Genomic DNA, 26,532 nt, shown 5'->3' on the forward strand with positions numbered 1-26,532 from the left:
TGCGCTTTTTTTGATTGATAATGCAGAATATCTCTGTTAATTTCGCATGCAAATGAATGCAATGAAGTGTCGCTTCCAAGTCAATTCCATCGAGAAATACGGTGTAATAGATACAAGGTATACACAATGCGCACTATAGCTCATAATGATGCATCATATGCACTGAAATCAGATTCAATCAACTGTAATTTGGTTCAAGGTGAGGAGAGTATCATGGTAAATTTTGAAACAGGCAACACCAACTACTGGGCAGACAATGCAGAAAAAAAAAGATGAAAGGTTGTGGAAACCATCGCATTCTATTACTAAAAGTAGTCATTTTTGCTCATTTTTAAGCAAATTCAACTAGCATTAACCTATAAAATATGTTGTTTAGCATTGATAACCATTAAGAAACACGTTGGAATAATTAGACCATGAAGACGATTTTGGGCCCATCTTACCTGGTAATACCTTTACGATTTTGCATCAAACATAAAATTACCTGTAACTCAATCCAAAGGCAGCTTTTTCTATGTCAATCCATAGTAAAAATGAAGTTGTTAGTATATAAAAACATATTAGATATGATAAATATGAGAACGACTTATGAAAAGTGTACACGGCGCGTGTAAGATTATACAAACTATTTAATGTATAAAGTCACCGATAGCTATAGTAATCAGTATACTCTTTGCATTTTTGAACTCTACTTACTAAAGCAGACTATTTTATTTAAGATGTCAAGTCAATCTGACCTGACCTTAACGCATTTCTCAATCATTTTTTGTTTCTTGACCAAAATACAGCCTAAGAGACTCTAAAACTTTCAAAATAAAGACACTGTAATGTTATTTTTAGATAGTCAATCTACTCTAACTGCATGATTAATCTATTGAAAGTCATCAAGTTTACAAAAAGTGCAAGATCGTTGCCTTCAAAGATCAGAGCTGTAGCATTTTGGTTTTAAAAGCGATCTACTTGCTCCAACTAGCAACGCACTATGTTCTGATCAAAGTTAGATAAGTATTAATGATATTGTATTTAGATACTCCATCTCAGATGCCTTGTTGATGCAAAACAAATCTCGATTTGGATCCGTATTGATCGAGAAGTCAGCAATTAAAGAGTTTTTATAAGCATAAAAGAAGTATACAATTGGCGACTCAAGTTTCTTGTTAATTCAGATTAAGAGTCATAGAAACAAGCATGGCATTGACTGATAACTTTTTTAGGTCACTATTCGATAGTACACGATAAAGCTTCAATCAGTTTTATGTTGATTGGGAAATTAGAGACCGAAGTGCTTTTTATATTGTAATACCTATGTACCAAATGTAAGAAAGACATCCAAAATGTTCAAAAGCTCGGTGTTTGAACAACACAATGGTATAGTTGGTTGACCAGACTGATTTTGATGGGTCTGCAACAGCTATTAAATAGAGTTGCTGCAAAAGCAACAATTGACAGTCAGTAGACAGACGATGGAAGTGGAAGGGAGAAGCATGTTAAAAGGTAAGAGTAGGGTCCTAAAACGTATTTGGTCTGCAGTATGCAAACCCCCTTTTTTTTTAATAAAAGGATAACTTAATTGCATAACACGCAGCCCTAGTATATAGTGTCTGAAGCAAACCAAAGATTGTTCAAAGGCAGTCTACTGAAGAGAATTTTAGTTGTTCTAGTCGTCAGATCATGTTCATTAGTGAGACAAAAGATTGGAGAAATAGCAATAAACAACAGAAGAAAATGCATCCTTTCGATCTTTTCTTCTCGTCTTCATCTTATATTTTTAGCTCTAAAATGAGAAAATGAGAGTACTTTTTGATTTTTTCATTCAAAAATTTTAAATCTGTTTAACTCTATAAATCTCTTTATTTTTTTTTTAATTCAATTTACTTTTTTGAAGTAAAAAAGCAAGTTCCTAAGACCCTTTTTTTATTCTTACGAAAATATTCGCTTTTTTTTTCGGCATAAATATCATAACTGTATTGAAAGGAAAGTTGGCTATTCATTAATCTCTTTTAAGAGGCTGTTTTGAGCACACGATCTATTCTGGCCCCTAGTTGCTTGGACCGGATCAACTCATAAAAAACGCATGTAGTAAACTAGAAAAAAGAAGCTCCTCAAGAGAAAAAGGGCAAAGAAGGGATTTTTGAATGTGTGTGTCTAATGATGTTTGTGGAAGTGACTCTGTAGTCAAATAACGTACTTGTGTAATGGCATAAATTTTGATAGATTTGTATTTAGAATTTGTTTATTGATTGACACACGACCTAATTTGACCTTTGGTTGCTTGAGTTCGATTAATTTATAGGAGTGAATATGTTGAACTGAAAAATTCTTAAACAAACAAAGGAATAGAAACGTATGAGGAGAGAGTATAGATCTGACGATTTGTTTGAGCATGTGTTTGTAGATAGAGAAGGAAAGGAGGTAGTCGATCAATTGTTGAAAAAAAAAAAATGGGATGTTTGAGGTAGCATATTTTGTATAGGCAACGTGGAATAACACGGAATAAATAGATCCCAAAGCTTTTGCAACAGACGCTTTCAGCCTAGCATGGAATCAATTTCGCCATCCTTGGATCAACCCGCCATGGAACTTAATCAACACGTGCTTAAAGAAAATAATCAAGGAAAAGGTGCCATTAGCAACGTTGGTAGTCCTACATTGGATCAGTGCACTATGATTTCCGGTACTTCAAGAATTGGCAGTACAAGCACCAATTCTTCTGGACACTCAGCATCTGACTTTCCTCAGCAAGAACACACCTTGGCCGTTGAAACCGGCCTGGAAGCCATCCGTTTGGCTCTTACCCACAACAAATTCGATAGCAAGCAACTATCGGGACTATCCACAGAAACAATAGATCAGCAATACAGTACAGCCATCAGTGCCAGTTGTATTTATCAGAAACCACAACAGCAGTTCATCTTTTGGACACAAAAACATCAAGTGTCTCCTTCGTCATTCACCGCTGCACAACTGGTCAATTTTTTGCAAGATATGAAAACAGAAAACAATTTTCAATTGTCAACACTTAAATTATGACGATCAGCAGTCCTGCAGTTACATCTACATGCGGTTTCAATTACACAGGATAAGGTTCCAAAGGTTTTCATGAATGCAGTTACCAAGCAAGTTAGACCTCTGACAATAAATCGTCAAACAAATGACTTGAGACCAAGTATACAGTTTGTATCCAAAATTGACATCAAGCATTGTTCATTAGTAAACTTGCAAATCAAGACAGCGTTTTTGGTAGCGATGGCAGCCTTTTTACGACCTTCTGATTTACAACGTATCTCTCTTCTGTCAGCAACTCATGACAATCATGGCAACCTAATATTCGATACTATGACACCTAAAGAAACTAGACAAGGCGAATGAATTATCAAACCAGTATTTATTCATCCTCACCAAGTTTCGGACATTTGTCCAGTGCTATCTTTTCAAGCTCGAAAAGATCATCCGGTAACTAAAGTCAAACGACAGCCTGGCGTCTTGTTTGTCAACACCAAGCGCCATCAACAAGCATTCAAAACTACTACCACCTCTTCTTGGCTAAGAAAGATACTACGACAGTCTACAAGCGAATCAAGAGCCAGTGTACGCTCAATTGCATCCTCTATTGCGTTAAAACAAGCAGTATCTCTTGACGATATACAAACCCTGGACAATTGGGTTGATTCAAAAACATTCCAACACCATTAGCGGTGGGAACAATTGTCTACAGTGGACTTTACAAATCAAATACTTGGGGCAGATTTGTCTATTGTTCAACTAGAAGAAGGTTCTGATGATAATGATGAAGAAGAAAAGCAAGAGTTTTTTATGCTACTGAAGGATATTGATGTTTCTTACTCTGGATCAGCAATTTATGTTTACTGTTCTATGTTCAAAGATCTCAATACATTCTGGAGAGAAATTTGTTTCGACCTTGAATATCAATTTTTAGCATTTTTTTTTTCATAATTTATCAATTTTTATCAATTTTTTCTAAATTTATCAGTTTCTATCATTTTTCTTCTTAATTTAATTTAAATTAAAGACAGCAAAGCGTAAACGATGGAAGAAATCTTTCATTGAATGCAGAAATTTTCCGCCAAAAATGGAAGAACTACGCAATCAGAAATGTAAATCTCTCGCTAAGTTTTCACTTAAATATGGAAGAAAAATGTAATCGGTTAGTCTGTGGTGAGAGAGTATTTTTCTTTTAGTTTAAAAATAATTGTTTTCTAGAAGTTTTTTTTCTGTTGACAAAAATACCATACTTGCACATTGGTATCAATTTTGTCAAATTATTGATTTCATGGAAAAGGTTCTTCTGAACACATGGTCTAATGTGGCCTTTGGCTGCTCGGACTTGATCAGTTGATAGGAATGGCTGTACTAAACTAAAAACACCTTAAGAGAACAAAAGCAAGAAGAGATAGAGAGAAGGATGTTGACCTAATGATGCGTCTGGGCGTGGTTTTGTAACCAGAGAAGAAATGAAAACATTTGTGTTGGATGTTGGAAGGAGTAGATTGTTTTTGATAGCATGTTACATAGAGGTGGTTTGGGATAAAAGCAAGTGTATACAGGTCCATTTTGTACTCCTATAAAATAAAGAACGGACAGTCTTGAGTATTTCTGTGAGGAAACAATTTACAAGTCTCTGAAAGACAAAGAGCTTGGTCAAGGACACTCTTGCATTCTCTAAAGCCACCTTGAGCAGTGTTTAAGGACGATACTTGGCCTTGGAGAAGCTCTTTGATGCATTTTTCGATTGTTTTTTCCGGAGATAGTAGTCAGACTAATTAGTCAGTAGCTGACTGGGTCAGTCGAGTTGTCCTTCTCATGAATTGGGACTATTTGTACAGCTCGTCAATAATGAAGCGTGTATGGTCAACACCAGCACAGATCAAAAATACGGAAAATTAGAGTACCACTATAATTCTCGATATGCTCACAGGAAGCAGAGGTAGAGCCATAAAAGATCGTAGTAATAGCCGTAGATGTCAGGAACTTCTCATGAATGCAAGAAAATACATATATATTTTCGAACTCCATTAGCATTTATACCGACTTACAAGTATGCCACTTATGTACTCAAAAAATAAAATATCTCTTAGCAAAAAAAATAAAAAAAAAAATAAAACCATTACTTTAAAATAAATCAAGAATATTTTCTGCAATGACAAAAAAATTAAAAGAGTAGAAAATTTTAATTTTCTGTTTCAAATTAATAAAAAAAATCAATTTTTCATTTTTTTGTTTTAAAATAAATAAATGAGTCTACCAACCAGTTATCTCTTCTTTAAACTAAAACAGTAAGATTATCATCCGGTAGACTCGTTTATTTATTTTAAAACAGAAAAATTGAAAAACAAGTTTTTTCTCTAATTTTAAGCAGGAAATATGAAACCTTCTACTTTTTTATTTTTTTGTCATTACAAAAAATATTTCTGTTTTGTTTTAGAGTAGTGGTTTTAATTCTAAAATAGCGGTTTTTATTGTTTTTAAAAAACATTTTTTTTGAGTACGCAAATGGTATACTTGCAATTTCGGTATAACTGCTAGTTGACCTGTGAACCTAGTTTAAAATAGAACAAAACAACTGTTGTGAGATGAAGAGAGAATAGATATAAAATAAGAGAAAAGGTAAGAACACAGAGAAAGTCCGCTAGGACTTGTATAGGGTTTTTATTTCAGAAAGAAAACATGATGATTTTCAATTGCTGTAAAATGTCGAGGTATTTATACTTTTTTTTCTCGGTCAAAATATTGTTTTGGGATTAGCTTCTTGACTACGGATTGATTTGTTAGATCAGGAGCAATTAAGAGAAATGCCTTTAGAGGAAGTTGTCAGCTCAGCCAATAGTATATGATGTGACTTGAACTTGAATAAACTATTACATATTTGTCAAATGCCAATGCTAATGTATTTGTCAGCTCTAACTGTCACTTTACGAGGGCCATTGATAATAAAAGAATCACTAGGTCAATAACCTCTGACTATGAGGATGATGTAGTACTTCTAGTAGAATGAGTGAATGTCAGTGACTATAGATCCATTGCAATTGCCATATGTGTGATCTGATCCTCTGCCATAATTATTATTTACTAATCTATGCACATGAACTCATAGATGTTCACAACAGCAACCATAGCAATCATACATCACAGCGTCAACAATTACATTCTTGTTCCATCAGTGAAAGATTTCTGCATTCAGTAGAAGATTTCTTCCATTGCTTCTGCTGTAATGCCTTTAGCTTTAAAGAAATTAAATATAAAAAGAAATTGCGATAAAAAGCAATATAAAAATAAAAATGTTGTCAAAACATTAACATAAATCTACATAAACTTGTATAAAATTTGCATATATTGTCAAAGAAAAGGGGCATAAGAAACTAACAAAGAATTTTTTCACAAGACTATTATGCTAAGGAGCAAATTAATTCCAAGAATCCAAAACACATACAGTTCTTCTATTATTCTGCTCATCTATGGTCATCCATGGTCATCCATGGTCATCCATGATCATCCATGTCTATTCTAATTCATCCATGATATTCTTTGCTATTCTACCAATGTCCAAATAAGAGCAATAATAATAATAATAATAATAATAATAATAATAATAATAATAATAATAATAATAATAATAATAATAATAATAATAATAATCAAAATCAAACAAAGAATACGGTTTATTGAGTCAACAATAGGCTCGTATCTTTAGATAATTGCTTGCATAAGGGTTCAGCATGCTCTGCAGAGATCCTTGTTCCATAAAGGAATCTTAGATAGTACAATTGATTCAGATAAATCACTAGCTACTGCTGTACAAGGATCTGCATTAGATGAACCAGCCAATCTCTAACCAGCTCAGTGTGATTGACAGGTTGATGCATAAGATTTTCTGTTTAATTTGAGACATTTTAACAATAAGACAATGACTGCATAATTAGATGTAAGATTGTAGCTTTTGAGGTGTATGTACCTTGACTATAGATAAAGCAAGCAATCAAATTAGAGCTGTGAACAGATGGTAACATGTAGTTATTTGTACCAGATTTAATGAGTTATGACGCTTTCATGAGCAAACGTTCTCTTTCTTTTTTTTAAGCATTGTCTTCAAATCAGCATTCAAAGTCTGTTGTACATTGTGAAGGATGTAAAAGAGGCCGTTTTCAGTTGACATCGATTAGCGAGCGAGTACTCATCATAGTACTAAACGATGTGCATAACATTGAAAAGTAAGTCAGACTATAGCATTTGACACTTTTCAAGTCAAGAAAAAAATACACGCAGTTTTTGATATAACCAATAATAAATGTCTGGTATTAGATACTCTCTGCTTTGAAGATTATTTCGTTTTCTTTTCTATCAAGGCTAAGTAAATGCAAATCGATTTCCTAATAATAGTTCTGTCGTGCCAGCACTAATCTGTATGATTTCAAACAAACATGTCAAAAACAACTTCATTCTCTATTGTGGTCCTATCATCATCAGTAGAGATATCGTAGCCCTTTGTTTCTCTTGCCTTACACAAATCTTTTGAAGCAGAACATTTGTTTGCATGCGCAAGATACTACTATTATCAGACAAGACAATGGTATAAAAGTATGGAGGACTTTACTTTTTTTATTTTATTTTATACATGTGTTTATTTCAAAAAATGAATGGCATCAGTCTTTAGTTTCGCTTCATAGAGAAGTTACTCACAGGAGTAGCCACGAGAAGGCAACTGACTCGTACTCCCTCACTTCCTTCACTGACACCTTCCAGGCCCGCGATACACTGGGAATGCCAGATCATTAAAGAAGGATCCCAGTAACTCCCAGCAACTACCCTTTTTCCCGCTGCAGACCAACGCCTATATACCCCGTACCTTACTCTCGAGGCAGTAAGATAAGAAAATAAATCATCGACTAATAACAGGCCAGCAACGATTAGCATTGAACACTGAAAGCCACGGAGAGAGCAACACCAGTAGACAAAACCAACCAAATAGAGAGAAAATCCTAGAGAAAGCAGAGATATCAGCAAACGCATCCTTGGAATAGATAAGGTACTTGCCAGAAAACGAATCAGAGACAGAGACAACAAGAAACAACTACACTAGCTTTCGCTAGTATAGCGTCTACCGCAACCACACCTACCCCATACCATTGTTAGACTACAGATAACTAGTATATCCTCAATACGTAGCTGCTTAAAACCAAATAGAAAGAACCAAGCAAAGAAAAACAAGCAAAGAAAACGTACCAAGTAAAGAGAAAACTTCAGAGAAAGTAGAGATGTCAGTAGACGCGTTCTTGAAGTAGATAAGGCACAAACCAAAAAGAGAGAGAGACCATAAGAGACCAGAGTAGAGAAAGTAAAGAAACAGAAAGAAAAGATAAAGAAATAAAAAAGAGTGCTGCGTGCCTTTTTATAAGTAATTTTTTTCTTTTCCTTTCCTTGCCTTTCCTTTCCTTGGTTCTTTGTTTTCTTTTGATAGAGATCATCTCATAGAGAGGAAGCCCAATCTTGTGTTACATCTAAACTTATTTAGTTGCATAAAACATGCGATGAACACCCTACTTGTCAGTTCTATAAACAGAAAAGCATCCCCTTTTGCTTATTTTCTTTCTCTTTTCTATGTGCTTATCCCTGTATTTCTATTGAGTAATTCATTATTCTTTGCCCTTGATGATAAGGGAAGTTTACTTGTCATATAAATCAATGCGGAATGTATTTCTTAATATAGGACTTTGAATTGTAACCATTCCCAGTTTCCTTTATTTTCTTTCCATGAGAAGATCATCCTGAAACAATAACAAACTTTCTTATTCATATGAAAATGTCAATAACCAAAAAGCAAAGAAAAGCTTAGCTGTCTAAAAAAGAAAGAAAGAAAAAGAAAGAAAGCTATTTTACACACAAACTGAAAGTATTGATTACTAGTGCCTAAAGATGAACTAACTATCGTCTTTTTTTTTTTATTTTTTTTATTTTTTTTATTTTTTTTTTTTTTTATTTTTTTTATTTTTTTTATTTTATTTACTTATTTATTATTTTTTACCTTGATCCGTGCACTATGCATACGTTTACCACATTTTAAATCCTTGGGACAGTTGCTTACTTTTCCCTGAAAATAGACCCTGAGAAATTCGTCGCTTTTTTTTTTTCACTACAAAACTCATACTGATTGCTTCTTTTTCTTTCTAAGTGAATAGATCATAGACTAGTTCTAGACGTTATCTTTAGCTATCAGTTTAGTGATGAAGAAAAGATGACATGATGTAAACATATGTTTTATTTGGTGACACAAACAAGTACAAAGCAGACACTACACTTCTTCAGGTCTAAAAACCAAAATAAACGATACAAGTAAAAAAGAGTGGTTGTCTTTGATACATATATATACTATGATACATTGTTAAAAGCATATAAAAGCATGCAATATCTATGGCTCTATATAAGCGGAAGACTAAACTATTAGTAAAAAGTGTTTTCTGAAAAAGAAATAATATTCTTTTCTCTCTTTCAAAAAGAGAAAGCACTTACATCACATTTCAACAGTATTTACCTTTTTTTCTTTGAAGACCAAACTGTTTTGTTTCGCAAATGCCATGAGAACGAGTAAGGTTATATAGAGACCACAAGTTGAAACTTTTTAACAATGCCTTTTTTTAGTACCAGAAGATTAATACAATATAGGTTACCACGCGGTTACATACCAGATACAGATCAAATTAGCAGAATAGTAGCCCAGGATCAGTTTATTATTGATCTGATCACCACTTCGCTTCTGAGAGTTCCTTCAGGCACTTATAAGGCTGGCGACAATATGTTTATCGATGGCATAGAGTGTGAAGCTCTCTATATACCTCATTCATCAGATCTTGTAGACTTACCTCCTGTAGTAGCAGAAATACAACACACAGTGACACGCGAGTTTATGTATTGAGCCGTCCAGTACTGTCTGAATGTGTACAAGCGTTTCCACATTTTACCAATTTTATTCATCGTCTGTACCTCGAAAACAAAGTCCAAAACTCTGAGAGACCTCTTCAAATCTGTCCAAAACAAGTCTACCTCTTAAAAACGCCTTGCTGCCACTTCGGACTAGTTGCTTCATGCTGACCAAACAGAGTATCGATCCTTTTATCGACAATCACGATACCAAGGAATTGGATTCTTTGGTTGTCTTTGTACATTCTTGACTTCTGGCCAGCAAAACATAATCAGTATTGACCGATGGGACGACCCAACCAATGCAAAACTGTACTTGTCACAATGGAAATGGTCAAAAATGACAGAAAAACAGAGAATGATAAAGTCGAAGCGTTACAAACGATTTGTCAACAACACAAAATCAATTTGAGAAAATAATGACGACCGTTTTCGACAACCCCAGCCGAGCGCATCAATACGCAGAAGCAGGACGGCACTATAACGCAAGTCTTGAAGTACGACACAATGAAGCAAGAATTAAACAATACACCTCCAGAAGCAACAACATCAATGTAGCTTCCTAAAGACTTTGACGGCGCTTCTAGTTCTATAAATTCCAAATACAAAGATTTGATTGCATTCATCGATGCTTGGGAGCAGAATAACAAAGGTCGAATGAATTGGTCTGCCTGTTGGAAGATGGAAAGAAAAAAGGTCTGTTCAATGAGTACTCAAACACCCATAGCTTGAAGAATATATACCACAGAGCAAAAAATGATACCTAATCACCATTAGCACCGTTTATATGACAAATTAGTAATTAATAAAAAATTATCATCAGGATTATCCCAATGTTTTATCGTAAGAAAAAATACAGTTTTCTCATATCCAAACTTTTTTTTTGTGTGTTAATGACGATGTTGACGATGTTGCAATCTGCATTTACTTTATCCTCTAAAGCTATGAGCTAAAGATATTTCTCTTCATCTACATACTAGTTTGAATGAATTCATCAACCGTTGACAAACGTAATGCAACAGGAATTTTGGAGTAAGAAAGCATTTACAATTAAAAATGATTTTGTCTAATAAAAAAGGAAATTCTCTGAAATTAAGTTTGTCATGGACATTTATTTAAAAGAAATACACCAGCTCTAGTTAGATAATTCCAACAATTGTTTTTACCAAAGTAGACAAAAACGATGACATTTGTTTTCGAGAAAACGCCAAATTCCATAAGTTTGACTATATCGTACACACAAAAATGTTTGGGTCAGAAATTGAACAAAATTGGCTTTCAGTTGAAAAAGTGGTCGAGGGTAGTAAAGCCGTCGTTTGTCAGAGATACTTAAGACTTTTACTACAGCTATACATAGCGAGAAGTGCCTCCATAGTGTTATAAAGTACTGTGAAAGTATCAATTTTGCAATACGTATATAAAAAGTGTACACTATCGTCCAAAAGTGAGAATACATTTTCCATCTTTTTCTCATCTTTTTCATGGCAACTTTATTGCACTTTTTACACCATTAAATACGTTTCATAGTTATTCCTTATAAACTCTGACACTTTTAACCAAATTATGACTTTTGCTACCCAGGACAAACAGAAACAGAGAAGAAAACGTTGGTGTTTGAAATATCCAGCCCTTCTCCTACAATACATTTGATTCTTATCATGTCCAAAGATGCTCTCTTTGGACTCGAGAGTTTTCAAGGTTATAATCTTCTACTTGTAAATACCTAAGCCATTGCTTAGAGGACATCTGTTACAAATGCCTGTCATTCTAGAGCCGAGATTTAACAGTTTCTCTCTTTTGATCTTGCTTTTACATACAACCCTTCAATAGAACTGCTAGTACACATTTAAGAAGAGTTATACACGGACAGCCCCTAAGCCAAAAAAAAAATGAGGATCATTGTTTCTTTTTATGGCAAATACTTGCTTATGATCAATAAATAACGTTGCAGTAATGATTAGCTACAGAATTTAGGGCTGCTGATTTAATGATAGTCAATAAGCCTGTTTTTTGTAACATACAGCAAGTGAAGGACAGAGAAAAAAGAAAAAGAAAAGACACGTTATCAATTATTTTAAATACTAGTGTATATACTTTATTGAATAAAAAGATAAAAAAGAAACTGGTACTCTAGCCAAATACTGTAAGTATTTGTTTCCAGGAACTAGGACGAGAACATTCGATTTCTATAAAGACAAAGCAAGTGCTTCCACGTTTTGTCTTTCGTATTTTGAATAACTTTCGATGTTATTAACAACTTTGTTGATTTGCGTAATGTTAGAGGGTCGATTTACTCACATTTATGCAAAAGCTTACGCTTTTATATGCTTATTAACAATGTATCATAGTATATATATGTATCAAAGACAACCACTCTTTTTTACTTGTATCGTTTATTTTGGTTTTTAGACCTGAAGGAAGTGTAGTGTCTGCTTTGTACTTGTTTGTGTCACCAAAATAAAACATATGTTTACATCATGTCATCTTTTCTTCATCACTAAACTGATAGCTAAAGATAACGTCTAGAACTAGTCTATGATCTATTCACTTAGAAAGAAAAAGAAGCAATCAGTATGAGTTTTGTAGTGAAAAAAAAAAAGCGACGAATTTCTCAGGGTCTATTTTCAGGGAAAAGTAAGCAACTGTCCCAAGGATTTAAAATGTGGTAAACGTATGCATAGTGCACGGATCAAGGTAAAAAAATAAAATAAAATAAAGTAAAATAAAATAAAAAAAATAAAAAAAAATAAAAAAAATAAAAAAAAATAAAAAAAATAAAAAAAAAAAGACGATAGTTAGTTCATCTTTAGGCACTAGTAATCAATACTTTCAGTTTGTGTGTAAAATAGCTTTCTTTCTTTTTCTTTCTTTCTTTTTTAGACAGCTAAGCTTTTCTTTGCTTTTTTGGTTATTGACATTTTCATATGAATAAGAAAGTTTGTTATTGTTTCAGGATGATCTTCTCATGGAAAGAAAAATAAAGGAAACTGGGAATGGTTACAATTCAAAGTCCTATATTAAGAAATACATTCCGCATTGATTTATATGACAAGTAAACTTCCCTTATCATCAAGGGCAAAGAATAATGAATTACTCAATAGAAATACAGGGGATAAGCACATAGAAAAAGAGAAAGAAAATAAGCAAAAGGGGATGCTTTTCTGTTTATAGAACTGACAAGTAGGGTGTTCATCGCATGTTTTATGCAACTAAATAAGTTTAGATGTAACACAAGATTGGGCTTCCTCTCTATGAGATGATCTCTATCAAAAGAAAACAAAGAACCAAGGAAAGGAAAGGCAAGGAAAGGAAAAGAAAAAAATTACTTATAAAAAGGCACGCAGCACTCTTTTTTATTTCTTTATCTTTTCTTTCTGTTTCTTTACTTTCTCTACTCTGGTCTCTTATGGTCTCTCTCTCTTTTTGGTTTGTGCCTTATCTACTTCAAGAACGCGTCTACTGACATCTCTACTTTCTCTGAAGTTTTCTCTTTACTTGGTACGTTTTCTTTGCTTGTTTTTCTTTGCTTGGTTCTTTCTATTTGGTTTTAAGCAGCTACGTATTGAGGATATACTAGTTATCTGTAGTCTAACAATGGTATGGGGTAGGTGTGGTTGCGGTAGACGCTATACTAGCGAAAGCTAGTGTAGTTGTTTCTTGTTGTCTCTGTCTCTGATTCGTTTTCTGGCAAGTACCTTATCTATTCCAAGGATGCGTTTGCTGATATCTCTGCTTTCTCTAGGATTTTCTCTCTATTTGGTTGGTTTTGTCTACTGGTGTTGCTCTCTCCGTGGCTTTCAGTGTTCAATGCTAATCGTTGCTGGCCTGTTATTAGTCGATGATTTATTTTCTTATCTTACTGCCTCGAGAGTAAGGTACGGGGTATATAGGCGTTGGTCTGCAGCGGGAAAAAGGGTAGTTGCTGGGAGTTACTGGGATCCTTCTTTAATGATCTGGCATTCCCCAGTGTATCGCGGGCCTGGGAAGGTGTCAGTGAAGGAAGTGAGGGAGTACGAGTCAGTTGCCTTCTCGTGGCTACTCCTGTGAGTAACTTCTCTATGAAGCGAAACTAAAGACTGATGCCATTCATTTTTTGAAATAAACACATGTATAAAATAAAATAAAAAAAGTAAAGTCCTCCATACTTTTATACCATTGTCTTGTCTGATAATAGTAGTATCTTGCGCATGCAAACAAATGTTCTGCTTCAAAAGATTTGTGTAAGGCAAGAGAAACAAAGGGCTACGATATCTCTACTGATGATGATAGGACCACAATAGAGAATGAAGTTGTTTTTGACATGTTTGTTTGAAATCATACAGATTAGTGCTGGCACGACAGAACTATTATTAGGAAATCGATTTGCATTTACTTAGCCTTGATAGAAAAGAAAACGAAATAATCTTCAAAGCAGAGAGTATCTAATACCAGACATTTATTATTGGTTATATCAAAAACTGCGTGTATTTTTTTCTTGACTTGAAAAGTGTCAAATGCTATAGTCTGACTTACTTTTCAATGTTATGCACATCGTTTAGTACTATGATGAGTACTCGCTCGCTAATCGATGTCAACTGAAAACGGCCTCTTTTACATCCTTCACAATGTACAACAGACTTTGAATGCTGATTTGAAGACAATGCTTAAAAAAAAAGAAAGAGAACGTTTGCTCATGAAAGCGTCATAACTCATTAAATCTGGTACAAATAACTACATGTTACCATCTGTTCACAGCTCTAATTTGATTGCTTGCTTTATCTATAGTCAAGGTACATACACCTCAAAAGCTACAATCTTACATCTAATTATGCAGTCATTGTCTTATTGTTAAAATGTCTCAAATTAAACAGAAAATCTTATGCATCAACCTGTCAATCACACTGAGCTGGTTAGAGATTGGCTGGTTCATCTAATGCAGATCCTTGTACAGCAGTAGCTAGTGATTTATCTGAATCAATTGTACTATCTAAGATTCCTTTATGGAACAAGGATCTCTGCAGAGCATGCTGAACCCTTATGCAAGCAATTATCTAAAGATACGAGCCTATTGTTGACTCAATAAACCGTATTCTTTGTTTGATTTTGATTATTATTATTATTATTATTATTATTATTATTATTATTATTATTATTATTATTATTATTATTATTATTATTATTATTATTATTGCTCTTATTTGGACATTGGTAGAATAGCAAAGAATATCATGGATGAATTAGAATAGACATGGATGATCATGGATGACCATGGATGACCATGGATGACCATAGATGAGCAGAATAATAGAAGAACTGTATGTGTTTTGGATTCTTGGAATTAATTTGCTCCTTAGCATAATAGTCTTGTGAAAAAATTCTTTGTTAGTTTCTTATGCCCCTTTTCTTTGACAATATATGCAAATTTTATACAAGTTTATGTAGATTTATGTTAATGTTTTGACAACATTTTTATTTTTATATTGCTTTTTATCGCAATTTCTTTTTATATTTAATTTCTTTAAAGCTAAAGGCATTACAGCAGAAGCAATGGAAGAAATCTTCTACTGAATGCAGAAATCTTTCACTGATGGAACAAGAATGTAATTGTTGACGCTGTGATGTATGATTGCTATGGTTGCTGTTGTGAACATCTATGAGTTCATGTGCATAGATTAGTAAATAATAATTATGGCAGAGGATCAGATCACACATATGGCAATTGCAATGGATCTATAGTCACTGACATTCACTCATTCTACTAGAAGTACTACATCATCCTCATAGTCAGAGGTTATTGACCTAGTGATTCTTTTATTATCAATGGCCCTCGTAAAGTGACAGTTAGAGCTGACAAATACATTAGCATTGGCATTTGACAAATATGTAATAGTTTATTCAAGTTCAAGTCACATCATATACTATTGGCTGAGCTGACAACTTCCTCTAAAGGCATTTCTCTTAATTGCTCCTGATCTAACAAATCAATCCGTAGTCAAGAAGCTAATCCCAAAACAATATTTTGACCGAGAAAAAAAAGTATAAATACCTCGACATTTTACAGCAATTGAAAATCATCATGTTTTCTTTCTGAAATAAAAACCCTATACAAGTCCTAGCGGACTTTCTCTGTGTTCTTACCTTTTCTCTTATTTTATATCTATTCTCTCTTCATCTCACAACAGTTGTTTTGTTCTATTTTAAACTAGGTTCACAGGTCAACTAGCAGTTATACCGAAATTGCAAGTATACCATTTGCGTACTCAAAAAAAATGTTTTTTAAAAACAATAAAAACCGCTATTTTAGAATTAAAACCACTACTCTAAAACAAAACAGAAATATTTTTTGTAATGACAAAAAAATAAAAAAGTAGAAGGTTTCATATTTCCTGCTTAAAATTAGAGAAAAAACTTGTTTTTCAATTTTTCTGTTTTAAAATAAATAAACGAGTCTACCGGATGATAATCTTACTGTTTTAGTTTAAAGAAGAGATAACTGGTTGGTAGACTCATTTATTTATTTTAAAACAAAAAAATGAAAAATTGATTTTTTTTATTAATTTGAAACAGAAAATTAAAATTTTCTACTCTTTTAATTTTTTTGTCATTGCAGAAAATATTCTTGATTTATTTTAAAGTAATGGTTTTATTTTTTTTTTATTTTTTTTGCTAAGAGATATTTTATTTTTTGAGTACATAAGTGGCATACTTGTAAGTCGGTATAAATGCTAATGGAGTTCGAAAATATATATGTATTTTCTTGCATTCATGAGAAGTTCCTGACATCTACGGCTATTACTACGATCTTTTATGGCTCTACCTCTGCTTCCTGTGAGCATATCGAGAATTATAGTGGTACTCTAATTTTCCGTATTTTTGATCTGTGCTGGTGTTGACCATACACGCTTCATTATTGACGAGCTGTACAAATAGTCCCAATTCATGAGAAGGACAACTCGACTGACCCAGTCAGCTACTGACTAATTAGTCTGACTACTATCTCCGGAAAAAACAATCGAAAAATGCATCAAAGAGCTTCTCCAAGGCCAAGTATCGTCCTTAAACACTGCTCAAGGTGGCTTTAGAGAATGCAAGAGTGTCCTTGACCAAGCTCTTTGTCTTTCAGAGACTTGTAAATTGTTTCCTCACAGAAATACTCAAGACTGTCCGTTCTTTATTTTATAGGAGTACAAAATGGACCTGTATACACTTGCTTTTATCCCAAACCACCTCTATGTAACATGCTATCAAAAACAATCTACTCCTTCCAACATCCAACACAAATGTTTTCATTTCTTCTCTGGTTACAAAACCACGCCCAGACGCATCATTAGGTCAACATCCTTCTCTCTATCTCTTCTTGCTTTTGTTCTCTTAAGGTGTTTTTAGTTTAGTACAGCCATTCCTATCAACTGATCAAGTCCGAGCAGCCAAAGGCCACATTAGACCATGTGTTCAGAAGAACCTTTTCCATGAAATCAATAATTTGACAAAATTGATACCAATGTGCAAGTATGGTATTTTTGTCAACAGAAAAAAAACTTCTAGAAAACAATTATTTTTAAACTAAAAGAAAAATACTCTCTCACCACAGACTAACCGATTACATTTTTCTTCCATATTTAAGTGAAAACTTAGCGAGAGATTTACATTTCTGATTGCGTAGTTCTTCCATTTTTGGCGGAAAATTTCTGCATTCAATGAAAGATTTCTTCCATCGTTTACGCTTTGCTGTCTTTAATTTAAATTAAATTAAGAAGAAAAATGATAGAAACTGATAAATTTAGAAAAAATTGATAAAAATTGATAAATTATGAAAAAAAAAATGCTAAAAATTGATATTCAAGGTCGAAACAAATTTCTCTCCAGAATGTATTGAGATCTTTGAACATAGAACAGTAAACATAAATTGCTGATCCAGAGTAAGAAACATCAATATCCTTCAGTAGCATAAAAAACTCTTGCTTTTCTTCTTCATCATTATCATCAGAACCTTCTTCTAGTTGAACAATAGACAAATCTGCCCCAAGTATTTGATTTGTAAAGTCCACTGTAGACAATTGTTCCCACCGCTAATGGTGTTGGAATGTTTTTGAATCAACCCAATTGTCCAGGGTTTGTATATCGTCAAGAGATACTGCTTGTTTTAACGCAATAGAGGATGCAATTGAGCGTACACTGGCTCTTGATTCGCTTGTAGACTGTCGTAGTATCTTTCTTAGCCAAGAAGAGGTGGTAGTAGTTTTGAATGCTTGTTGATGGCGCTTGGTGTTGACAAACAAGACGCCAGGCTGTCGTTTGACTTTAGTTACCGGATGATCTTTTCGAGCTTGAAAAGATAGCACTGGACAAATGTCCGAAACTTGGTGAGGATGAATAAATACTGGTTTGATAATTCATTCGCCTTGTCTAGTTTCTTTAGGTGTCATAGTATCGAATATTAGGTTGCCATGATTGTCATGAGTTGCTGACAGAAGAGAGATACGTTGTAAATCAGAAGGTCGTAAAAAGGCTGCCATCGCTACCAAAAACGCTGTCTTGATTTGCAAGTTTACTAATGAACAATGCTTGATGTCAATTTTGGATACAAACTGTATACTTGGTCTCAAGTCATTTGTTTGACGATTTATTGTCAGAGGTCTAACTTGCTTGGTAACTGCATTCATGAAAACCTTTGGAACCTTATCCTGTGTAATTGAAACCGCATGTAGATGTAACTGCAGGACTGCTGATCGTCATAATTTAAGTGTTGACAATTGAAAATTGTTTTCTGTTTTCATATCTTGCAAAAAATTGACCAGTTGTGCAGCGGTGAATGACGAAGGAGACACTTGATGTTTTTGTGTCCAAAAGATGAACTGCTGTTGTGGTTTCTGATAAATACAACTGGCACTGATGGCTGTACTGTATTGCTGATCTATTGTTTCTGTGGATAGTCCCGATAGTTGCTTGCTATCGAATTTGTTGTGGGTAAGAGCCAAACGGATGGCTTCCAGGCCGGTTTCAACGGCCAAGGTGTGTTCTTGCTGAGGAAAGTCAGATGCTGAGTGTCCAGAAGAATTGGTGCTTGTACTGCCAATTCTTGAAGTACCGGAAATCATAGTGCACTGATCCAATGTAGGACTACCAACGTTGCTAATGGCACCTTTTCCTTGATTATTTTCTTTAAGCACGTGTTGATTAAGTTCCATGGCGGGTTGATCCAAGGATGGCGAAATTGATTCCATGCTAGGCTGAAAGCGTCTGTTGCAAAAGCTTTGGGATCTATTTATTCCGTGTTATTCCACGTTGCCTATACAAAATATGCTACCTCAAACATCCCATTTTTTTTTTTTCAACAATTGATCGACTACCTCCTTTCCTTCTCTATCTACAAACACATGCTCAAACAAATCGTCAGATCTATACTCTCTCCTCATACGTTTCTATTCCTTTGTTTGTTTAAGAATTTTTCAGTTCAACATATTCACTCCTATAAATTAATCGAACTCAAGCAACCAAAGGTCAAATTAGGTCGTGTGTCAATCAATAAACAAATTCTAAATACAAATCTATCAAAATTTATGCCATTACACAAGTACGCTAATTAACCCAAATGAGCTTGTATATTTGAGGTGGTTGTTTAGCTTCATTAAGCTATACAAAAGACAGCGCAAATTTTGAAACAAAGCTATTTTATTTATGTACTATGCGAGTGCGTCATTAGAAGAATAAACTACTAAGCAAGATTATATAAATTTATATATATATATATAAAGACGTAGATTTTTACAAGGGGTCCTTCCATAGCTCGGTACTGTAGACAAAAGTTTCAACTATAACATTACTTTTGTACTGTAACAGTTGTATCTATATTAAGCAATAAACTGGGTCTAGTTATTTGATTTAGCTACGGCTGACAACACTACTAAATTCAGGCACAACTTTAGATGAATGGCTATTTTTAAACATGATCAATGATGTTTATTTTGACACTGCTTCTAAAAAGTTACTTGGCACAAGCCCTGTTCGAATCACTTTTTGATTTCTGCGGTTCAACAAGCTTGCTTCCCACCAGCCCTGTTCTTCTTCTTTGTTTTTGGAAATAATACCGAGCAAATCACCTTCTTTAAAAGCAATTTCACCTTCGTCCGCAACATCATAGTCATAAAGAGCAATAGCTAAATTTAGTGTATCAGTCAGATATACACATATACAAAATAAGCTTACCAAAATCAATGAATTGACCAGAATTTGCTGTGTTGCTTGATTTGACAGAATTATCAGGGCTCTTTGCATTCACATTATAAAAGTCTTGAACAAAGCTATCTCTGCGAAAAGAAGGCTTTTCACTAGTGTCTTTCAAAAGCATGCGTTCTCGAATTGTTTGTGCTGATGGCTGTTGAAAACTTGGACTCTCAGCAAAACTGCTTCGTTTGCTGCTACCATCAGTTCCTGTCTCTTTCGAAGAAAGAGAATTAAATGGATCATAAAAATCGTTCGTAGTACTTCTCACAGATCCATAAGGAGAATGGGTTGTTTCAACAGTACTCATACGACGTGTTGATAGGTTGTCATAGGGCTGTCTTTGTTGAAAGTATTGAGATGAAATATTACTTCTTCTTTGTTGTTGCTTTTGTAGTAAACTAGGAGAGGAAATAGAAGCAGTGGGTCGAATATCAGGTTGTCGAGTATTTTCTTCTTCTGTACGACTGATACGTTTAGCATCAAGCTTTCTCAACATATCATCTAACTCAAACGCTGCTGCTTCAGAAGGGGAAGTCACATCATATTCATCGCCCATCAAATACTGATCATTTGCATTGGGCTGGCTGAATCTGTCAAGTGAGGTAGGAGTTGAATTCATGTATTTACTAGCATATTGCTCTAAACGGCTTGGTGTATTAGTAGCTGGATCTGTCTTGATAGAAAGTGGTGCATTGGCATTTTGAATAAATGAAACTCTTCTGTTAGTTTCGAAGCTATGCTTTGTTAATAAAGAAGGAGGGGAATCGTCGTTCTGGACTTGCTGTAAACGAGAGGATTGATCTTCTTTTTTTTCTACAGAATCACTCTTTTCAAGACGAGTTTCTTTGTCAACAGACTTTTCCTTAATTTTGATTTCTTCTACTTCGCTTGAGATCTTTTTGTCTGCGACTTCTTGTCTTGTTTTTTCGTGATCACCTTCATTTTCTGGCTCAGATTCTGTCTCTGTGATATATTCATATTCTTCTTCATCCTCTTCTTCATCTGATGGATACACTTCCATTACACCCACCATCAAGACTGGTTCTTTAGTAGGAGTCTCAGCCACATGCTCTGCGGTAATCTGTTTATCTACACCTTTTAGATCACTTTCAGCATCTGATCTTGCAACAATAGCAGAAGGTTTCTTTGGACTATCGACTGTACCAGACACAGTCGAGGATCTCTTTCGTTGAACAGGGACATGAGACCTATCTTCGGATTCACTTTGTTCGTCGTTATCCATTGTATCTTTGAAAGCACTGGACGAATGCTTTGAGTCTTTTTCTTGGTTGGCTTCATAGTATGCATGTATCTTAATGTATTCCATGGGATCTACATAAAGGCTTTAGTATATGAATCAAGACGAATAATTTATGCTTACTTGGAATCACTGTGCTGGACTTGTTCTCCTTGACAAATTCCGTCAAGTCTTCTTGGATATTGATATTCAAAGCTTCGGAGTTGATACGTTCACAAGCTTGGACTTCATTTTCAAGATTGCCTAGCATTAGATTTGCACAGTTGGATAAGTTTGATTTGAAGAATTCTAATCTTTCTTGCTCCAGCTTTTCAAAGCTCTATGCAAACATATATTCAGCATCCTTTTCTGTCATTTCAAAATGATGGCATTACCTCGCATGTCTTTTTCCATTCTGTATTCCATTCATCTATCACCTTTTTAAGGTCCTTCAATCCTTCATCATATACCTTTTTCAACTTGTCAATAGTCACTTCTGCTGCTTTAAATGTCGCCATTTTATCTTTTTCGTTTGTTTGTTGTTGAACCAGTAAATTGGCTTTTTCGATTTCAAGGTTATGACGCTTATGAGCCTATGAATCAATCAATATCTTATGATTTTCTTTCAGTATGTTTAACTTACTCTACGTACAAAATGAACTTGAAGTTGTCTGTTGTTGTATAATTTTTGAATGGAAGTTTGAAGCTGTGAATTTTATTGAGAAGTAAGTAAAATACCTTTAAACCATCTTTGTTACTTACCTCTTTCCTTAAGGATTTTTGTCGATTGAGTAGCTTGGTTAGAGGCAAATTGATATTTTCGCGCAAAAGATTTGACAGGTGTAAATGAGATTCAGCAATCGATATAAACTCCTTCTGCATAGCATTCATAGCAGATCGACTAGAACCATTCTCTACACTGGATGGCTTTTGCTTTTGAGCAATTTGTAACAGTGTTTTACCATACTCTTCTTCCAGCAATGCTCTTTTTTTGTATATATACATATCAGTATAACCTCCCTTTTTTTTCTTTGAACTCTTACATACCTTGCTTCATAAGCATGTTTGAATCGCTCACAAGTTTGTTTAGCACCTCGCATTCTCTCCATCAAGATAGTAATACCATTTTTATCAATACTTTCCTGTCATAAAGATGTAAACGATTATCTTTTTTATTTACAATCCAGGTCTTACCCAAAAACTATCTGAGAAACTCATTGTTGTAGTCATTTTAGAAAGGATAAAATACGTAATTAGAGTGTATATATATATAAATAAGAAAGAAAGAAACAAGAAAGAGTAAACTGAAGAAAAAAATATATAGCCTTTTTCTCTTTGCAAGTCGTTTGTTTACATCCGGATTTCCAAATTGAGATATAAGTGCTTTGATCTTTCCCCTTTTGGTGTTTCATGAGGAATTGAAGCTGCGGGGCTTTTTAAGCATGATGGCTATAAACAACTTGACTTATCCAGCGCATTTTCTTTTCCTAGGGATCAGAGATTTTGTTGGATGCATCACGGCAAAATAGAAATAGTTTTTTTTAACAATGAATCTATTGTTTCAAGAAAAATTATGCAAACGACAGCTTTTACAGTAATTTTACATTAAATTTAGAAGATCTTCCAACCAATACTTAGTGATAACAACTTACTCGTCTAGTATTTAAATGCTTGCGAAATGCAAATAGTAGCTTTCACTAATATATGACCTGCTTTGGGGAAGAAAAATGAACATGGTCAAAAGGTTAAAAACCAAACATTGAACGGAGTATCAAACACGATTAAAACGCGATCCAAAGCGCGTCTGATTTTTAGCTACCCTTTTTTTTTCTCTCTCTCTCTTTCATATCAAAACAAAACATGGACAAGCCTACACCTCGTATCAACTCTGCCTTGAGAGAAAAATATGTCGGCAAAGTAGTTCGTCTTGTCGGCAAACTCCATTCTGTAAGTAACTGTTTAAAAGCATCGTCTCCTAATCTGTCATTAGCTTTCTGGCAATACCGCAGTATTAACTGCTGCTGATCATGGACAAGTCATGGTTAAATTAAACGGTGTATGTTTGTTTATAATAAAAGTTTTTTTTTTTACTCATGTATCTATATTTATAGGAAAGTCAATGGGGCACTGATTATGTTGAAGTTATTGGTCAAATTGAATCTGACTATACCTTGAGAGAATTCAAGACAAATAACCTTGGAAATTCATTTGGTAAGTATACATCTAAACAGCCATAGCTAAATGTTTATATGTAGATCTTGACTTGGCAAATAAGGTGATTGAATACGCTCAAAAACTTCCAGACATGTTTGAATAAATGTATATATTTGTATTGGTATAAACACAAGCAATTTGTATGGCTTTATTATAGTAAATGAGAAAAAGGATGCAAATAATAAATAAAAAAAAAATGCGCATATATACACAATGGTCTAGTTCTCTTGACCTAGTTGTTCGGCTAATTCTCTTCCTCTGTTTTGTGCAGAAAAGACGGCTTCAGTCATGACTTTACGAATATCATTGGATTCCATAGAGTTAATGGCAGCTTCAGTAGTACCTTTTGGAGAAGTTACTTTGCGACGCAGAGTAGCCAGATCGTCTTCAGAAGATTGTGCCATACGAGCAGCACCAATACATGTTTGAAGTGTTAATGCCTTTGCTTCTTCAGCGGTTAAACCAGCTTCTATGCCGGCATTTTCTACACATAAAAAGAAATAAGCTACCTTTCATCACAAACAGACAACTTACGCATGGCTTCCATAATCAAAAAGAAATAAGCAGGACCACTACCACTTATGCCTGTAACAGTATCAATCAAGGATTCATCCTGTACCCAAGATACTTGTTTAGCAACTGCTTTCATGATATCTTCAGTCAATTGTCTCTGTTTATCATTCACATGATCTGTAGCAAATAAGCCAACTGCACCTTCTCCTATTAAAGCGGGTGTGTTGGGCATACAGCGAACAATAGAAGCACTACTTGAGATACGAAGCCATTTATAGATATCCTTTGTAGTAATACCAGCAGCAATTGAGACAATCAATGTATCAGGACGTTTTGAGATCAATGGGCCTAATTCAGACACAACAGAACGGAGGATTTGGGGCTTCACAGCCAGAATAATCACATCAGCATCTTGTACGGTGTCTATATTATCACTGGATCCAATCATATCAGGATACTTGCTTTGCATATATTGACGACGTTCATCAAAGGGTTCAGAATAACGAAGAAGAGAACTTGGATGTCCACTTGACTGAAGACCACACAAGATAGCTTCAGCCATGTTACCACCACCAATAAAAGAAATAGCAGGTTTGGCTGTTTGTTTAATATTTGCAGAAACCATATGGGAAGCAATGGTTTGTATTCTTGAAGTAAAAGACATGTAAATTCATGTTTTTATTTTTTGTGTTATTTTATGCAATATATGTATAGCTATGACGACATTTCTATTCTTCTTCATCTTCTTCTTCTTCGTCTAATAGCTTGGGTATTTCATACAGATCATTTTCTGATAAGGCGCCATTTCTATGGTTTTTACCAAAAAGGTTAGATTCTGAATCCAAATTTATCATGACGTACCTGAGCAAAACGTCTTCAATAGCATCCACATCAAATCGGGACCCTACTTGGTCAATGATTCTTACCAAATTGGCTATTAATAAGCCACCCTGATAAGCCAAAATAGTGGGTGATCCAACAAGATCAAAATCCAGGTCTTCTGCAGACACACGAATAAATTTGGCCAAGGTATATTTCTGGCATAACTGTCTTAGGTGATCATCCAATTGCTTGCAGGTATGAAGTCTTTCATCAAAAATATGAACAATCACGGGTACTGTCTTCCATTCATTATCGATCTCATGAGCATAGTTATCACCATCAATTGTGGCCACAAAACCAAACATCTTGTGTTGTTTACGAACAGCATGATTTCCTTGCTTGAGTTCCCTTAATCGTTTTTCTCGGTATTGTCTTATGACTGCTTCATCCTCGTCTTCTTCTAATTGAGGGTTGCTCTCTAATATCAGTAATTCTTCTTGATCTTCAGCATATGTTGTGGTTGTGGGGGCTTTGGCTAAGATACGTGCATTGTATTCTGCACGTGCTTTTGCTGCAGAAGCTAGCTTTATTTGTTGGTGATAATCATAATCTGCCTTGACTCCTTTTGGTCCAGTCTGGGGTCCTGACTGTCTTGTGGAGTGAGACTAAATAATAAAGTTAAACTTTTTTTATGTGTGTATGTGAAAATTAGAGAAAAAAGGGACTTACTATAGGCTCATCTGAAAACTCTTGGTCATCTTCAGAATCAGTTTCTGGTTCAATACGATTCTTGTCGTTGTCTTCAAGAGACGCATTTTGTATTTGCGCCCAAAGTGCGTCTTCCATATTTATTAATTATTTTTTTAAAAAGAGGCGGAAAGAAGAGAAAAAAAAATAGGAGACTAAAGCTTAGAGAAAACTGTACTTGAAAATACGTCGTTTTCATAGTGCCAATCATTGGTTTTATCTTGTCTTGTCACTAGTTTTTTCATACCGCGCACAGCTTCATAGGATACTTTTCTGTTTGAATTTATCAAGAATGGTTTTAGAAACAACAATGTTTGAGCTAGGCTTGTTTGATCTGTTTCTGCCAATATGTCTACGAGACCTGCTTCAAAGCATGCATTCGCTTCTAAACGGTATCCACCTGCCATCCATTGCAATGCCTTTTTTCTTCCTACAATCTGAAGTAGTCTACGCATTCCACCCCATGGTGAACTTACACCCATTCTAGTCTGTACAAAATGAACAAATCCAGTCTGCTTTGACATACAGACAAAATCAAACCCTACAAGTAATTCTGATCCACCTCCGATTGCCCCTCCCGTTACCACAGCAACCGTAACCAATGGCAAACGAGCCAACCTATCAATGGACTCGTGCATTAATTGATTTAATGCAAGTATATCCTGTGGTGTTTTAATAAAATCACTGGCGAATCTCAAATCTAGATAATGAGTGCCATACAAAAAAAAAACAAATAAGGAGATTTACCTAAACCAGCACAAAAAGAAGTAGACCCTGCTCCCATAGCAACGAGAGCAACAAGGTCGTGTGTATTTCTCTCGATATGTTTGATGGCATTGTAAAATTCAACCATCATTTTACCTGAA

At 34.6% G+C, this 26,532-nt stretch overlaps 7 protein-coding genes across 7 annotated transcripts; 3 read left to right on the forward strand and 4 right to left on the reverse strand.

The window, feature by feature from the left end:
• Positions 1-9,502: 9,502 nt before the first annotated feature.
• B0P05DRAFT_558839 (uncharacterized protein) lies at positions 9,503-10,722 on the forward strand. The gene is given in 8 exon segments (XM_051580180.1): positions 9,503-9,564; positions 9,581-9,597; positions 9,638-9,901; positions 9,935-10,047; positions 10,088-10,169; positions 10,193-10,248; positions 10,278-10,296; positions 10,344-10,722. 6 exon segments carry the CDS (start codon positions 9,638-9,640, stop codon positions 10,494-10,496), a joined length of 687 nt encoding a protein of 228 aa, XP_051430844.1. The 5' UTR covers positions 9,503-9,564; positions 9,581-9,597; the 3' UTR covers positions 10,497-10,722.
• Positions 10,723-13,517: 2,795 nt separating this feature from the next.
• Positions 13,518-14,042, forward strand: B0P05DRAFT_273933 (uncharacterized protein). The gene has a single exon (XM_051573409.1). The coding sequence runs from the start codon at positions 13,642-13,644 to the stop codon at positions 13,975-13,977; it is 336 nt and encodes a 111-aa protein (XP_051430845.1). The 5' UTR covers positions 13,518-13,641; the 3' UTR covers positions 13,978-14,042.
• Positions 14,043-19,666: 5,624 nt separating this feature from the next.
• Positions 19,667-22,649, reverse strand: B0P05DRAFT_558849 (uncharacterized protein). Its single transcript, XM_051580181.1, has 8 exons — positions 22,565-22,649; positions 22,418-22,512; positions 22,133-22,355; positions 22,014-22,076; positions 21,766-21,963; positions 21,515-21,710; positions 20,116-21,465; positions 19,667-20,066 (listed from the first exon to the last, which is right to left on the reverse strand). Exons 1-8 carry the CDS (start codon positions 22,598-22,600, stop codon positions 19,870-19,872), a joined length of 2,358 nt encoding a protein of 785 aa, XP_051430846.1. The 5' UTR covers positions 22,601-22,649; the 3' UTR covers positions 19,667-19,869.
• A 549-nt stretch (positions 22,650-23,198) lies between these two features.
• On the forward strand, positions 23,199-23,695 carry B0P05DRAFT_558852 (replication factor A protein 3). The gene is made up of 3 exons (XM_051580182.1): positions 23,199-23,317; positions 23,361-23,426; positions 23,482-23,695. The coding sequence occupies exons 1-3, from the start codon at positions 23,231-23,233 to the stop codon at positions 23,605-23,607; spliced, it is 279 nt and encodes a 92-aa protein (XP_051430847.1). The 5' UTR covers positions 23,199-23,230; the 3' UTR covers positions 23,608-23,695.
• Positions 23,696-24,906, reverse strand: B0P05DRAFT_558855 (pyrroline-5-carboxylate reductase). Its single transcript, XM_051580183.1, has 2 exons — positions 24,119-24,906; positions 23,696-24,068 (listed from the first exon to the last, which is right to left on the reverse strand). The coding sequence occupies exons 1-2, from the start codon at positions 24,759-24,761 to the stop codon at positions 23,803-23,805; spliced, it is 909 nt and encodes a 302-aa protein (XP_051430848.1). The 5' UTR covers positions 24,762-24,906; the 3' UTR covers positions 23,696-23,802.
• On the reverse strand, positions 24,772-25,791 carry B0P05DRAFT_558858 (thioredoxin-like protein). The gene is made up of 3 exons (XM_051580184.1): positions 25,649-25,791; positions 24,959-25,584; positions 24,772-24,904 (listed from the first exon to the last, which is right to left on the reverse strand). Exons 1-3 carry the CDS (start codon positions 25,763-25,765, stop codon positions 24,826-24,828), a joined length of 822 nt encoding a protein of 273 aa, XP_051430849.1. The 5' UTR covers positions 25,766-25,791; the 3' UTR covers positions 24,772-24,825.
• B0P05DRAFT_558860 (ClpP/crotonase-like domain-containing protein) lies at positions 25,792-26,424 on the reverse strand. The gene has a single exon (XM_051580185.1). It carries the CDS (start codon positions 26,302-26,304, stop codon positions 25,822-25,824), a length of 483 nt encoding a protein of 160 aa, XP_051430850.1. The 5' UTR covers positions 26,305-26,424; the 3' UTR covers positions 25,792-25,821.
• Positions 26,425-26,532: the final 108 nt, after the last annotated feature.

This window comes from Gilbertella persicaria, assembly GCF_025201335.1.
Source record: "Gilbertella persicaria strain CBS 190.32 chromosome Unknown B0P05scaffold_52, whole genome shotgun sequence".
NCBI lineage: Eukaryota > Fungi > Mucoromycota > Mucoromycetes > Mucorales > Choanephoraceae > Gilbertella > Gilbertella persicaria.

Excerpts from the sequence above, each read along its gene's own strand:
- B0P05DRAFT_558839 (XM_051580180.1), top strand. The coding sequence starts at position 9,638 with ATGCCTTTTTTTAGTACCAGAAGATTAATACAATATAGGTTACCACGC. Across the intron at positions 9,902-9,934 it reads TAGCAGAAATACAACACACA|TACTGTCTGAATGTGTACAA; the intron begins GTGACACGCGAG and ends TGAGCCGTCCAG. Across the intron at positions 10,048-10,087 it reads TTCAAATCTGTCCAAAACAA|TTGCTTCATGCTGACCAAAC; the intron begins GTCTACCTCTTA and ends ACTTCGGACTAG.
- B0P05DRAFT_273933 (XM_051573409.1), top strand. The coding sequence starts at position 13,642 with ATGCGTTTGCTGATATCTCTGCTTTCTCTAGGATTTTCTCTCTATTTG.
- B0P05DRAFT_558849 (XM_051580181.1), bottom strand. The coding sequence starts at position 22,600 with ATGACTACAACAATGAGTTTCTCAGATAGTTTTTGG. Across the intron at positions 22,513-22,564 it reads GTTTCTCAGATAGTTTTTGG|GAAAGTATTGATAAAAATGG; the intron begins GTAAGACCTGGA and ends TCTTTATGACAG. Across the intron at positions 22,077-22,132 it reads AAAAATCCTTAAGGAAAGAG|CTTCAAACTTCCATTCAAAA; the intron begins GTAAGTAACAAA and ends TAAAATTCACAG.
- B0P05DRAFT_558852 (XM_051580182.1), top strand. The coding sequence starts at position 23,231 with ATGGACAAGCCTACACCTCGTATCAACTCTGCCTTGAGAGAAAAATAT. Across the intron at positions 23,318-23,360 it reads TTGTCGGCAAACTCCATTCT|CTTTCTGGCAATACCGCAGT; the intron begins GTAAGTAACTGT and ends ATCTGTCATTAG. Across the intron at positions 23,427-23,481 it reads TCATGGTTAAATTAAACGGT|GAAAGTCAATGGGGCACTGA; the intron begins GTATGTTTGTTT and ends CTATATTTATAG.
- B0P05DRAFT_558855 (XM_051580183.1), bottom strand. The coding sequence starts at position 24,761 with ATGTCTTTTACTTCAAGAATACAAACCATTGCTTCCCATATGGTTTCT. Across the intron at positions 24,069-24,118 it reads TTTGATTATGGAAGCCATGC|AAAATGCCGGCATAGAAGCT; the intron begins GTAAGTTGTCTG and ends TTTTATGTGTAG.
- B0P05DRAFT_558858 (XM_051580184.1), bottom strand. The coding sequence starts at position 25,765 with ATGGAAGACGCACTTTGGGCGCAAATACAAAATGCGTCTCTTGAAGAC. Across the intron at positions 25,585-25,648 it reads AGTTTTCAGATGAGCCTATA|TCTCACTCCACAAGACAGTC; the intron begins GTAAGTCCCTTT and ends TTTATTATTTAG. Across the intron at positions 24,905-24,958 it reads ATTGAAGACGTTTTGCTCAG|AAATGGCGCCTTATCAGAAA; the intron begins GTACGTCATGAT and ends TAAAAACCATAG.
- B0P05DRAFT_558860 (XM_051580185.1), bottom strand. The coding sequence starts at position 26,304 with ATGCACGAGTCCATTGATAGGTTGGCTCGTTTGCCATTGGTTACGGTT.